The sequence below is a fragment of the Acartia tonsa genome, chromosome 7, assembly GCF_053477335.1.
Source record: "Acartia tonsa isolate MP-2025a chromosome 7, ASM5347733v1, whole genome shotgun sequence".
NCBI classification, from domain to species: domain Eukaryota; kingdom Metazoa; phylum Arthropoda; class Copepoda; order Calanoida; family Acartiidae; genus Acartia; species Acartia tonsa.
This window is the reverse complement of record NC_137266.1, coordinates 10,632,708-10,646,234: the sequence shown is the minus strand read 5'-3', so window position 1 is coordinate 10,646,234 and position 13,527 is coordinate 10,632,708. Positions and strand designations below refer to the sequence as shown.

The following is a 13,527-nucleotide window of genomic DNA, read 5'->3' as shown; positions in this document are numbered from 1 at the left end:
AACTTTGGGGACTAATGTAATAAGCAGCTCATTGTCCCTTTCATTCCTTATTTTATATGCATATGCAGTTCAATAAAAAGTTAGATTGATTGTTTTCAAATTAGGAACGTAGCTACTCTAAAAAAAATATGTCTGCCATGTTACTAATATATCATCAGCAGAGAGGGATAGGTACAATCTATAATCAGGCTTTCTTTATCACAATTTGGGATATACTTCAAGAATATATTGTGTATTACTTGGATCTTACACCGATTAGCATATTATCTTACAAAGTAAAACTTGTTGCGGACCAATAAATGAAAGGGGAAATAGCAACATAAAATAACGACAATTTTCATCCTGTCATAATATCCACATGTATTTTACATCCATTACTTCAAGCTATCTTTGAATGTCTTATTCCTTAAAATCCATGTAAATCATGCACATTTCTAGGGATCTAGTGGTGGGACAATGGATTGAATATTTAATATGGGCATTCGCTTAGAGTGTTTGTAAATGATTCCGCAGGTTTTAGAACATTAAAGAATTGAAATTATTTCAGATAGAAGATCATAGACAAGAATGGAGGGAAGAATCTAGGCAGGATAACAACACCATTTTTATTAACGCTCCTAACATCCAGGGAATCTATGTTTGAAGGGACAGATAGGCTAAAAAATGGCTGAAAACCATCCCATGATTTAAATATGAAAATAATATAGCCTAAAACCATCAAGGATTTATGTTAAGTTACTTTAAATAGAGAACCCAATCGGTTCAGTAGTTTTTGAGATCCTAAGCTTCAGACAAATACTTTATACAGTGTGTGTTTTTTATCAGAACTTTTTTGAAAGCAATTTTACCCCACTTATAGTTATCAGAATTTAATGATTAATGGCTTTTTTTCTTCGTTTTTTAAGGCAATTAATAGAACAACAAAAAAATATTTCAGTTTAATTTAAAAAGTACAGTAAAATCTAAAATTCAAAACTTAGGTGTCAACATCTAAAAATGGTTTTAGCGCATTTTTCTTATGCTCAAATAATCAACCTTTTGCAAGAATGGCTGCTAAACACTTCAAAGTTGAGATATAGAGCTAAAAATGTATACAGATACTATTAGGGACATGTACTAGAACATATCAAAGTTTGAAGGTCATATCTCAACCAGGGAGGGAGTACTGGCCCTCCAAAGTCGACTACAGAAAATCCATTTTTTTAAGAAAAATGCGCTAAAACCATTTTTATATGTTGACACCTAAGTTTTGAAATTTAGATTTTACTGTACTTTTTAAATAAAAACTGAAATATTTTTTTGTTGTTCTATTAATTGCCTTAAAAAACAAAGAAAATAAGCCATTAATCATTAAATTCTGATAACTATAAGTGGGGTAAAATTGCTTTCAAAAAAGTTCTCATAAAAAAACACACTGTATATTAGGCCGGGTTATGAAAATAATTTTTTTGAATGTTTAACGGTTTCCTAAAAGTGCCTAGTCTAGCGCAGAAATCCACCCCTTTCTTTGTATTAAAATTAAAAGGTGGTAGTTTTGTTAGTGTTTTATATAGGTTAGGTTATATTAAGTTATATTTGGGTACCCCCGCAGGATCGTGGCAACCAGGTCTAGTCATTGTTAGGGCTTCATGTTAGGGGTAAACTAACATTTTCTTCCGCTCCTTTTAAAAAATTTGAGTTTTCTGTGCTCGCTGGGCACTTTGAGGGAAAGAACCAATTGTAAATGCTTCAAATCTTAGTCGACTAGTGAGAAATACAGGGTTTGGAAGCCGCCTCGATAAATTCGTCATCTTAAAACTATAAATTTAGATAATTGTCTAAACCTGTTCCTGAACAGACAATCCATCTTTTTGAAATTTTTTGTTTTGTACACAAGTTGGTTTAAATTTGAGGCTAATGTCACGTGTGGCTGCCAAGCCCTATTATCTATTATAGAGATACTATAAAAAATCTTAAAATTAAATGAAGTTGTTAATATAGAGAGGAGAGGGTGGTAGAATCTAGAGAATTCAGAGAATCCAAAGAAAGATCTCCTTGGAGGCAAAACAGCCCAGGTATTAAAATCTCCAGAACTTTTTCAAATCCCATTTATTTCTGCTGGATTAAAACAGGTTTTGATCCATACAGAAATAAGAATTCCACAAAAAAAATTCTGGTTTTCTTGAACTCAATACTATTTTTATTTTCCTAGCCATTTTAAGCATCTTAATTTAAAGTTTACTATTGTGTCTATGGTGTGGTTGGCTTAAGCAGAGGTTTTGAGTGCCTGCGGCTAAGCCGAGTTGTAAATTGCAGCTTAAACCAAGAAGTTGTTATTTTTATCCAGAAAGATTTCATTTTAAAAGGTATGGATATAGAATATACATGGATATGTTGACAGGGGAATTTTTTTGTCAATTTAAGTAGCTAACACTGGTCATTTATTGGTTAGTTTTTTCATTCAGTAGGAGGGATGAAAATGGGGTAAAGGGGCAAGGGGTTATTGTTATTTTAGCCAGCTGCGAGTATCACTTTATTAGAGTAGATGAAAATATGGTGCAATATCCAATTAATAGTATATCGATTTTTAGGAGGAGAAAAACTGGGACCAAAAACTACAAATACTCAAGAGAGCACAAACCATAGGTAAATTATCTTTCCAGTAGCGATTGTACTTTATAACTCACTTTGTCTGTCTGTCTGTCCGTTGGCTGCTTTTTTGTGAAGATTCCTTAAAGAAATGAGCATCCGGTCTATAATTTCCTTGGTCAGTCGGTCATAAAGGTCCTATGAAGGTTTTATGTTGTTTTTTATTTCATAAATCTTAAATTGGTTTGGTACTATTTTTCTGCCCTTGATGTTAGGGGCGCAGCCGTTATTAGAATAAGAAGTAGTACGTTTTTTTGTCTGAATAAAAATATCACAAAACTCTGGTCCAAATTGGTTGTAATTTTTAGAGAAGGATAATAAATGTTTCGACGTGGTTTTAAGCTATTTTCTTAACTTACCAGTCATGGTATAAAGTCTTGAGGCAAAGCAACTAGTTGAATAAAATGCATTAAATAAAATAAAGCTTCCAAGCAAAACCCAATATTATTTCCACGTATTTTTCCCTTTTGTGAAAGACACAAATAGACAATAAACTTTGTGACAAGCTAGCAGTCACACGGCCATATCTAATGGTGAATACTATTATTTTGCAGAATATTTGAGAAGTATGAGAACCAAAGGCGAAGTGAAGAGAGGGAGACTAGACACACTGAAGAATCTAGACAACCTTTCACACAAGGAATGTTTTTCAAAATTGTATCATTCAGAAAGTAGTGTTTCCCATTTATATCGCCATAAGGACCTCTAAAACAAAGCAGTGGTCTCCAAAAAGTTTTTGGCTCATTTTCATCATATTTACATTTTTGTCTAGCTTATAGCATTAGAAAATAATATCTAGACGTTCTGTGTAGTGATTGGATGTTTATGTTTAAAAGTATTAGGATGTTTGCTTGTCTGTTATAGGAAATTTTGCCATTTGTCTTCAGATTAAAATTTTTTGACAAAAACCATTAGATAAACAATTTTCATTCGTCATACAATCTCATAAATAGAATATCTCACATATGATAATTTTGTTGAACATTATTCACCCAGGATCACAATCACCTAAGTTTAGTAGCAATGGTACAAGTAAAACTTCTTCTCAATCTACCCAGGTAATTATCTGCAAATATTTCTTAGCGGATATGTATAACTTATCTTAATTTAGATATATCCAATCATCTATGTTCATACCTTAAAGTATTAAGAGCGAATCTACTCAATAATTCTTTGTCTGTCATTCAGTCCGTAACGCTATGAGAGAAATGTGACTTTCTCCACTGCTAATAAATATTTGCATGCAGTAGGTATATAATAATATATTTAATATTTCAATTAAAATTGAATATAAAATTAAAACATAAAGATACACAAGTGAAAGGTTTCGTGAATTTCACAAAATACACACATTCTTGAATTATGATTGATTCTTGATTTACATCCATGATTTTTGTGCTTTGTTGTCATGTCATTAGAGAGAGATTTAACCCTTAACGGTCGGGGGGGGGGGGGCGTTGAACGCCCCCCCATCCGGTTTTTTCTATCTCATTTTCTGTGTGTGAAAGATAAAGAGCCCAAACTGCTTGACTTTTTAAGTATGGGTATGACACACAACTGAGAGTTGGAATTTTTTGAATATCTCCATCCTGGCGGGCACAGGATGCCAGCAAACCTGGCAGGGTCATCCAGGTAAAGAGCAAAAATATTTTTTTGACTAAAACAAAGCATTTTATCATACCAAAATACTAAAAAATCCTCTAGTAGTACATCCTTATATGAAATACAGGTGTTCAAGTCACTTTCAGGTTCCAGGTATGATCCTGCAGGTCCTGATCCTCCAGGTCTCCAGAAATCTTTAAAAGGCTCCTGTGGCCGCAATTTTTGACTTAGAGACTTCAAATTTTAAACTTAAGCTTTTCTTACATGTCTACATAACGTATTAAAATTTCATGAAGATCCGCCGCCGTTTTCCCGCCGACCGCCGACTGCGGCGGCTGGCAGCTGCCAAGTACAGCTGCGGCCGCTGAAAATTATATTTTGATATTTCTAATGTAAAATTTACATAAAAATAAACATTTTCTGAGAAAAAATTTTTCTTCTAGCTTCAAAAATAAGAAAATAACAGCCGTTTGAAATTTTTAAATAAAAAAAGACCTAAAAACAAAGGTTGTTAAATAAAAGGGTGAAGGAAGCGAAAATTGACTTAGACTTATAAAAGGTCGGAAATTTATTATCAAACAGGAGACTTGCACAAAAAAATTTAGCCCTCTAGCTCTAATAGGAACTGAGATAATTAGTGGGGGCGTTGAACGCCCCCCCCCCCCCCGACCGATTAAGGTGCTGCAAGGGGCCCGACTGTAAAGGGTTAAATGAATTAATAGCAAATTAAAAACCTTCTGAAAATACCCAATTTCAAGTATTTTCTTATATTAAGGAACCTACAACGAATTCTGGTTCTTCAGAAACAAAATGCTCATCTGCTGGTAAGAACCTTTGGGTATAGTCCCTTTCGTGGCAAAGCCCCTTAAGGGGCGTTTCGTCGTATTTTCACAGCAGCTTTTAATGGGTTATTTTAGGTTAGGTTAGGTTAGGTGATTGCAACGCAGGGTTAGGCAATTGGCCCCGCAGGTTTCGAGCCAACCGCAGGGGCTATAAATAGGAAAAATGTACTGTGAAATGACGACGAAACGCCCCTTAAGAGGCGTTGCCACGAAAGGGACTATACCCAAACCTTTTTATTACATTTTGTATAAATATAACTGGAAAAAATATGGTATTTAGTGTTTTCCAGGGTTGATTCAGCAAATATGTCCATATAAAATTGCTGAAAATTTTGATTTTGAGTTGCGTAATATTTGTTTTGTGCTGTAAATAAAGGGAATTGAGTTGTGGAGAATTGTTTGTCAGAATCCACTTGTCTCTGGACTTTTCTAGTATTGATTTTGTTAACCTAGAAATTGAGTATATACATTAAAATCTAGATTCATAACCAACGGCGTGCACTGATTTTGACAACGGTGTAAACTTGAGGGGAATGCATGCATCCCTTAAATTTTATGGGGACACCCCCATCTGGCATGTTCATTTGTATAATAACGGCTGCAGCCCTAGATTTTGGGTTCAGATATGTAGCTGTCCCACTAGTACACAAAAAATGTGTCTAAATGAGCACAGAAACCCTCCTCCCCTCATTTTGAAATAAATTGGTACAAGGGTGTGTTTCTATTTTACTTTAGGTCAGGATAGGTTAGGTTTTATTGGATACAGGTTAGCCCTACAGGAGTATTTCATGCCCCCCACCCATTTTCAATTTAGGGATTAGGCGAGATGGACGGGGGGGGGGGAGATTCTGTTATCGCTAGGAACTTTGAGGTAAAGCACCAGATTTGTTGATGTAGTTTTTTTTCAGGTGGTTGTAGATTTCCCAACATTAGTAAATCTGCCAAAAATGAATTTGTTACATCCAGGTAAAAAATCTGTTGTATTTTATAAGAATCAGGATTATTTTGTCCAAAAATAGCGAAGTATATTTGTAAAACTATACATATAGATTTTAAACTATACATATAGATTTTAAATGAACAAAAAAGTTAAATACTTGATTAAAAAATCAACTTACTTTCTCTTTTACAATGCACAAAAAAGTAATAAAAAATCAACTTTTTTTATAAACATGAATTGAAACAGTCAAAGTTGCAATTATATAAGGGGTGGTTGTTGTTAATCTTTTCTATTCTGAACTTCAAATGGGTCTTTAAATATCAGCCAATAGCGTCAGAATCATTAAAACAGCCAAGTCGTTACAAAAGAGCTGAAAACAATTTGCCTTTTCTATTCTTTTGGTCTATAGAAAAATTTAAAACTTGATATCACGAGAATAAATAAAGATAATGCACGTTTAATATACAAAATATTTCAAGTTTGTTGTTTATCTGATTAATTTCAGAAGTATCTTAAAATTCAGTCCGTCCATAAAAAATGGACATATTAACAATATAAAACATATATTTCAACTATAGTTACAACTTACATTTAAGTAGCTAAATATCTGATGATGTAAAGAAAAATATTAAAAGTTTGTAAAAAGTAAAGATCATTTATAATGTGCCACTTCATTTACGTGGCTTTCGCGGTGTGCATTTACTTTCCCATAGTATCAAACCTACATTTTGTTAACAAGGATGACAACATCAATAAGAAGCGAAGCATAAATAAATGTGGATGTACACTAACTGACAAAAAGTGGGTTATAAAGCAGATATACATTGTCAAAAAATAATAAATCAAAAAACATTATTGCATAAACTATGTATTGATCTTTTGTAGACCAATACACAGAATACAATGTATCTTTAGTAGAAGCCAAGAAAATCATACACTTCTTCATACGGATGGACCGACATAATCATCGAGTAGCTTCGCTACCAGAAAGACAAAATGGGAAAGCAAAAAAGGCAATGGATTAACATAATGAGTTTCTAAAAATTTAATAATATTAAACTTGGGCAGAAGTGAATGTACATTCGGTATTGCAACTAAGATATGTGGATAGGTAAATAAGCCGGATAGTAAAGAAGTAAAATAATAAACCTCTTAAAATTTCTAGTATAAAGTATTATAAACTGCTCAGGCGATTGGGTTTTTCCACTTTAGGGACGGTTCAAATAGGTTCTGGGATTGTTTTTGGCTATTTTATTTTGTTGATTTTAGTATTGGAATGAATTTAGACTATTTTTCCTTCTTTCTCGTCCCTGTCAGTTTAAAAAAAAGACTATTATGGACAGTTATTTTCAAAAATATCAACCAAAATATCTAAATCTATATTTGAGTTAAACAAATTTTATGATGAAGAATCTTACTTTTCGCCAGTTTCAATGTCTTTTTATCCCTGGTTTGCCGGCTAAAAATCCATTTATTTCTTGTAAAATGTTCTCATATCATTTGTAAAGGGTCAGGGGGCATTCATTTTTAAAGTATTGTACATTTCTTGTTGCTTTTTTCATGTTTTCAAAAATATGTTAAAACATAATGTAAATAGGATGTACTTAAAATCTCATTCAAAAATAAATGCAATAGTGTAAGTGAACAGGGAGGTAGGGGACATTGTACTGTTTATTAAACTAGTCCCCAAAATTTGAAAATAGTGTTTTCTTCTTCGTTGGCTTAACAACTCTGGGGACTTTTATTGAATTTTGATTGGTTGGTGTTCAATCGTTTCAACCACTAATCTACAGAAGGGGTAATTTTGTGTATCATTATTGGGGATGTACAACAATTTATCAGCCATTGTCTTATCACTTTAAAACCCTAATGAGCGAAGTACAAAAAAAGAGGATGGGTCTAATCGAACTGTAAAAATAAAAATATTACAACTACATTTTAAAATCAAGCTGTGTTCTTTTTAGTTTAGGAGCATACCTATATTACCTCTACCAAACCCTGTATGTTAAAAGGTTAAATTTAGTGATTATTTATTGTTTTTTAGATGTGAATATTCGTGTGAAAGTACAGAAATGAAAGCACCAGGTAACATTCATATCAAAGATATATGTTTTTTTAAAAAGTCGAATTTTAATTTCTTTTTTGTTTTGTTTAGTTGGTAAAGAAGAGACAGTTCTAAAAGTTCCTGAGAAACCCCCCACCACAGGAAAAAGCTAATAGATTAAAGTAAAAGAATAGAGGGGCCACGAGCTATTTGTAACACAGGGTGGAGACCCTGTTCTGAACTTCAATTGGGTCTTTGAATACCAGCCATTAGCGTCGTAAACATTAACACAGTCGAGTAACTTCAAAAGAGCAGATAGCAATTTGCTAGCAGAACATAAAGGTCTCCATTACTTGGGCTAGGTTGTTGTCTGGGTTATACATCTAATGTTATACAATTAAATTTATTGCTAATCGTTCATGTTCCCTTAAGCATGGCAGCCCTAAATAATGCCGGAAAAGGTGCGTTAATTTGGCGTCATATTTTATCAATCAATGAATGAGATAATGATTTTATAAAACTTTGGGTAGCAGTATAATTTAGAGTCCGATGTCCCCACCCTGAAATAAAATAGAAAGGTGCTGTTATGTTAGGTCTGTTATGATAATAGGGTTATCAAGGGTAAGGTCATTGCAGGTATTGGCCCCACAGGGTTAGCCCCCCCCCCCCCACCCCGCAGATTAAAGATTTTGGGCAAATAAAACGTCCCAACCTTATGTTCAATTTATTTCAGGGTTTGGGTAGGGAGGGGACTTTGAGGGGAAAAACTAATTTATTTAATGTACAATGAGAAAATAAAATTATTGGCCTTGATATCAGGTGCCAGAGTTCATAATATTCCCATCAGAAAGTGGGAGGATTGCAAAGGTAAACATAGAATATTTTTTTGATGCAAAGCTTCTCTATTTAATTTTTTTATGTTGGTAGTCTATGCAATTATAAGTTGGCATTTGACAGGCCATATAAGTTTATAGAAGCATGTCCGTTAGTTTACATATTTTACACAAGAAATTTTATAAGGGAAAAGCCAAAAAGCAGTCAATGATCAATTTACCTGAAAATTTTATTAAATGCATGAATATGCAACTTGGTTTTGTAAAGTGCTACGAACGAACGGACGAACGTATAAATTATAGAGAAGTTGCTCTGCTAAAAATATTACGTTAAAATTAATAGACATAATATATCTAGATGGTCTATCCGACCCAAAATTTCTTCAAACTTAAAAAGGGATTCCTATAGCAGAAAACGCCTTTGTCTATTTTTTGCATTGAAGTAATCGCGCGACAAATGGATATAATTTCAAGATATCTAACTTTATCCTAAAGAATTCGACTATTCATAGCAAAGTTATAATAGGTTTTGTCATGTGCTTCACACTTTATTAGGAAATAACTTTTGAAATTTAATAATTTCTGCAATAAAAGGTTTATATTAAGAAATTCAACTATTTATAGATGACTCATTTTGCAAAGGAAATTAAAAAAATTATGCCTATTCCTACTAAAATCTGTACACAATTTTAACCAATGACATGTCTGGAATGTCTCCTATCGGCTGATTCAGAGGGTAAGTCTCTAGATTATCTCTATTCTGTTATCAAACCTAGACGTCCTTATTTTATCCTTTCAGTGCACTTAATTGATGACTTTACTTTTCTTTCATACAACCATTAAGATACATTTATTTATCTTTAAACAAGGATAACAACATCAAATAAAACGATAAGTGCTATCCGTTTCAAACTGACAGACACTTGGACGGACTTATCCTAAATATAGAAAACCTTCGACTTAAATGAAATGCAGAAAGATATTACTAACATTTTTGTATTATTTTAGAAGATTCAACACTGCCTTCAAATTGGACCCCAAAACAAAGGTATTCAGAATTAAGGGAGGGAAGGTACAATAGACTGTAAATTATACTAGTACACAAAGTTTTAGAAATACATTCTTTCATTTGTCGTCTTGATAAAATCTTGATTGTTTGCTAAAACTAGCAATGTTTAAACTTTTCCAATAATAGTCTTTATCTAAAGAAGATTATTAAAATATTATTAATTTGTATACACAAAATATGATATTGTTTTTATTTTAGTTCACAATTGCCTCCAACCACCAGAAGTAATTCTAATAACATCCAGGTAAACTAATTTTTATCAGCGGTTTCCAACGAGCAAAGTTATTAAAATTATAGAAAATCAGGAGGGGGGGGGGGGGGGGGGGGGTTGTAGTTTTCGTGAGTAAGTAAAGTCAAGTTAGGTTAGGTTACATATTGGGGTACTGGGCAGCCCCGCAGGATTATGGACCCCGCAATAGTTAGAACTTAGGCATGAAGAATAAAGCTACTCCCTCCCCCCTAATTTTAATTTATTTTAAACATAGGCGTGTTTCTGTGAACGTCACTTAGACAAGCACAAAGAGAGGGGTAGGTTTCTGGTAAAATCCGTAAAAGTTATGTGTTATAAGTTATAACAGTAGTAGAACGATAAAAATTTATGTTTACTTTTTTTTTAAATTTTGTTTAGTTCTTTTCAATAAGAAATACACATATTTAGTGAATATTATCGTTCTACTACTATTTTTAAGCCTTAAAACACGCACCCTTACGGATTCTACCAGAAACCTACCCCTCTCTTTATTATGGTGGGATTTATTCTACCTCAACAACAACTTTTTCTGTGTATTAGCCCTTTTTTCATAATATCTTGAATTACGGAGGGTTTACCTACACCACCCTCCCCCCCAAAATGTAATATACACTATAACAGACAAACAGACATACATACCTTTTTTCTATTCTAAGAGAATGTAATACTGTTTCTGAAGGTATATGACAGGGAAAGAAAATGTCCTGAAAAGTAATTTATGTTGTAGATTGATAAAATATGCATGTGTAATGCAGGGAGGGAGGGGACAGTGGACTGTTCATTACACTAGTCCCCAAAGTTTATTATAACCTTTTCTTATTAGTTAACTTAACAACTTTGGGGACTTTTATTTAATTTTGTTTATTAAGTTAATTGTCCAAATGTCAACCGCTAATTGTAATTTATATAGTGTATCATCATTGGGGATATACATCAATTCATCGTCCATTGTCTTATCCCTTTTAATCCCTGTGTGTAATGTGTAATGGTTATTTAATGCATTGATAAAGGGATCGAAAAATTGTAAATTTTAGAGAGAGTTAAAAGCATTTTAATTGGCTTTTTGTATATGGTACTTCGATTTCTTAAAAGAATATAATTTCTCTATTTTTCTGTTAAGTTGCTTTTATTTCTGCTTTACCTGTTCGGTTTTTGATCCTTTAATCATATTGCATAAAGGAATAATCAACTATCATACATAAACTATACAATTAAATAATTTATACAAATTCGGTGCTTTCATCCAATGCAATGTGACTGTTAAGCAAAAATACCCGCCCCTATTTTTTAAAAATAGATTGACAATAAGTGGGGGGGGGGGGGCTATTTTTTCCTTTGCAATAAATCAAGTAATAAACAAACTAACAAACCATAATCGCCAAAAATCAACACAACTTAACTGCATGCTGCAAATCTAAAACATGCATTTATGAATTTCCTGTCCATTTATCCCTGGTATAATGTTTTTAGGATGGAAGGTCTTTGAGCTCAGATGGCAGATTAAGAAGGGTTCAGGCGGAACTTGAGGTACGAAATATTTTTGTCATACTTTTTATTTTTTTAAAATTCTCTTAGTGGTTTCAACCTCTTTCAACCTGCCCCCCCCCCCCCTCCATTTTTTAAAATTTATGTTGATCGTTATATTTTAATAGAATGGTAAAAGAGAAACAAAGTAATCACAAAGTAAACACAATCATGCAGGCATATGGATAGTTCTAATCTATCGAGTCTCTTTGCTACTAATAAATAAAGATAAATATTGGACATTAAAAAATTTAACTATGTGTTATAAGCGGATGCGTTACTAGACGATTCTAGGGGATCTCGAAGGAAGGGGTTGTGGTAAACCCTCTACTTTGCATTTTAATTTGAAAAAGAAAAAAGGGAAAATTTGTGGGGGGGGGGTCATTTTTGGGGAGGTATCATCACCTACAATGGTTATACACCTTTTCTTGACCATATTGGTCAAAGTGAAATACTTCAGTATAAACACACACACACAAACAGACATCATGTTACATATAAGGATGTAATTGTAAAAACTAATGATATGAAAATTATAGAATAGTTACAGCCAGGCAGGGAGGGGACATTGGGCAGCTTATTACACTAGTCTCCAATAATTACGTTTTATAATTCGTTAGCTCAACAACTTTGGGGATTGTTATTTAATTCTTATTGATTTTTATTGGTTGGTTAATTTAGTTTAGTATCCAAACGTTTCAACCACTAATTGTAATATACAGATGGAGTAATTTTGTGTTTTATCATTGGGGATAAACATCAATTTATCAACCATTCTCTTATTCCTTTAGATCCCTGAGTTACACCTGTATAAATGCAATTATTTCAGGAAGAAAAAGTAAAGTTGAATGCCCAGATCCAGGAGCTAGCTGGAAACCTGCCAAGATCTAATGTTCCTCTGGTCCCAAGGTAAAACTGTCTATAAACAGGGAGGATGAAGACGTGGAAATTATACTGGTCCCCAAAGTTTATAAGCATGTTCTCTCATTTGTTGCCTTATAAACTTTGGGAACTTTTATTGGGTAATCTAATCAAATTTTCAAGGGTTCGGTGTCAAATGCTATTATTTAGTCTAAACTACAATATCTGATTTTTATGCGCTTTTACAAGATAACAACATCTGATTTTTTTCATGAATCTAAAGGGATAAGAAAATGGCCAATTAATTGATGTATATACCTAATAATGATGAGATTAAACCTTCTGCAGATTACAATTCTTGATTGAAGTGTTCGGACATTCAACTTAATAAACCAATCAATCAAAACAAATAAGAAAACTTTATTTTAAATAATAAAAAGCTTTATGACCCCTACCTCCCTAGATTTTTGTTCAATTCTGTATCTTTATTAATTTTAATTTGAACAACTGCCTAATTTGTTCAGCTTCTTTTTCGTGGATATTTTCATTCTTGTTTGCACAAATACCTGCTTTCATCAGTTTTTTATACATATTTTGTCTACCTTAGTGGATAAATTTGTCCATTTATAATTTTACGTACCATAGTGGATGAATGCAGGGAGGGAGGGGACACTTGGCAGTTTATTACTCTAGTCACCAAAGTTAATAAATAAAGTTTTCTTAGTCGTTGGCTTAACAACTTTGATTGGTTGGTTTATTAAGTTTTACCACTAATTGTAATCTACAGGAGGGTAGTAATGTGTATCATCATTGTGGATGTACATTAATTTATAGGCCATTGTCTTATCCCTTTAGATCCCTGGGATAAATGTATGTGGTGATTGTCCTATTTTGGTTGAGTTCTTATTTTCTTTATCCAAGATAAATGTAGATC

General features: G+C 33.0%; 1 protein-coding gene across 1 annotated transcript in view; it reads left to right on the top strand.

The window, feature by feature from the left end:
• Positions 1–13,527, top strand: part of LOC145324157 (uncharacterized) — a 56,303-nt gene that overhangs the window by 28,205 nt on the left and 14,571 nt on the right. Inside the window, exons 7-20 of the mRNA XM_080166783.1 lie at positions 548–585; positions 1,981–2,054; positions 2,571–2,625; positions 3,183–3,270; positions 3,627–3,686; positions 5,006–5,054; positions 5,981–6,038; positions 8,057–8,097; positions 8,168–8,219; positions 8,877–8,923; positions 9,898–9,937; positions 10,157–10,202; positions 11,679–11,735; positions 12,562–12,641. Coding sequence (XP_080022909.1) covers positions 548–585; positions 1,981–2,054; positions 2,571–2,625; positions 3,183–3,270; positions 3,627–3,686; positions 5,006–5,054; positions 5,981–6,038; positions 8,057–8,097; positions 8,168–8,219; positions 8,877–8,923; positions 9,898–9,937; positions 10,157–10,202; positions 11,679–11,735; positions 12,562–12,641 — 785 coding nt within the window. The remainder of the gene's footprint in view (positions 1–547; positions 586–1,980; positions 2,055–2,570; positions 2,626–3,182; positions 3,271–3,626; positions 3,687–5,005; positions 5,055–5,980; positions 6,039–8,056; positions 8,098–8,167; positions 8,220–8,876; positions 8,924–9,897; positions 9,938–10,156; positions 10,203–11,678; positions 11,736–12,561; positions 12,642–13,527) is intronic.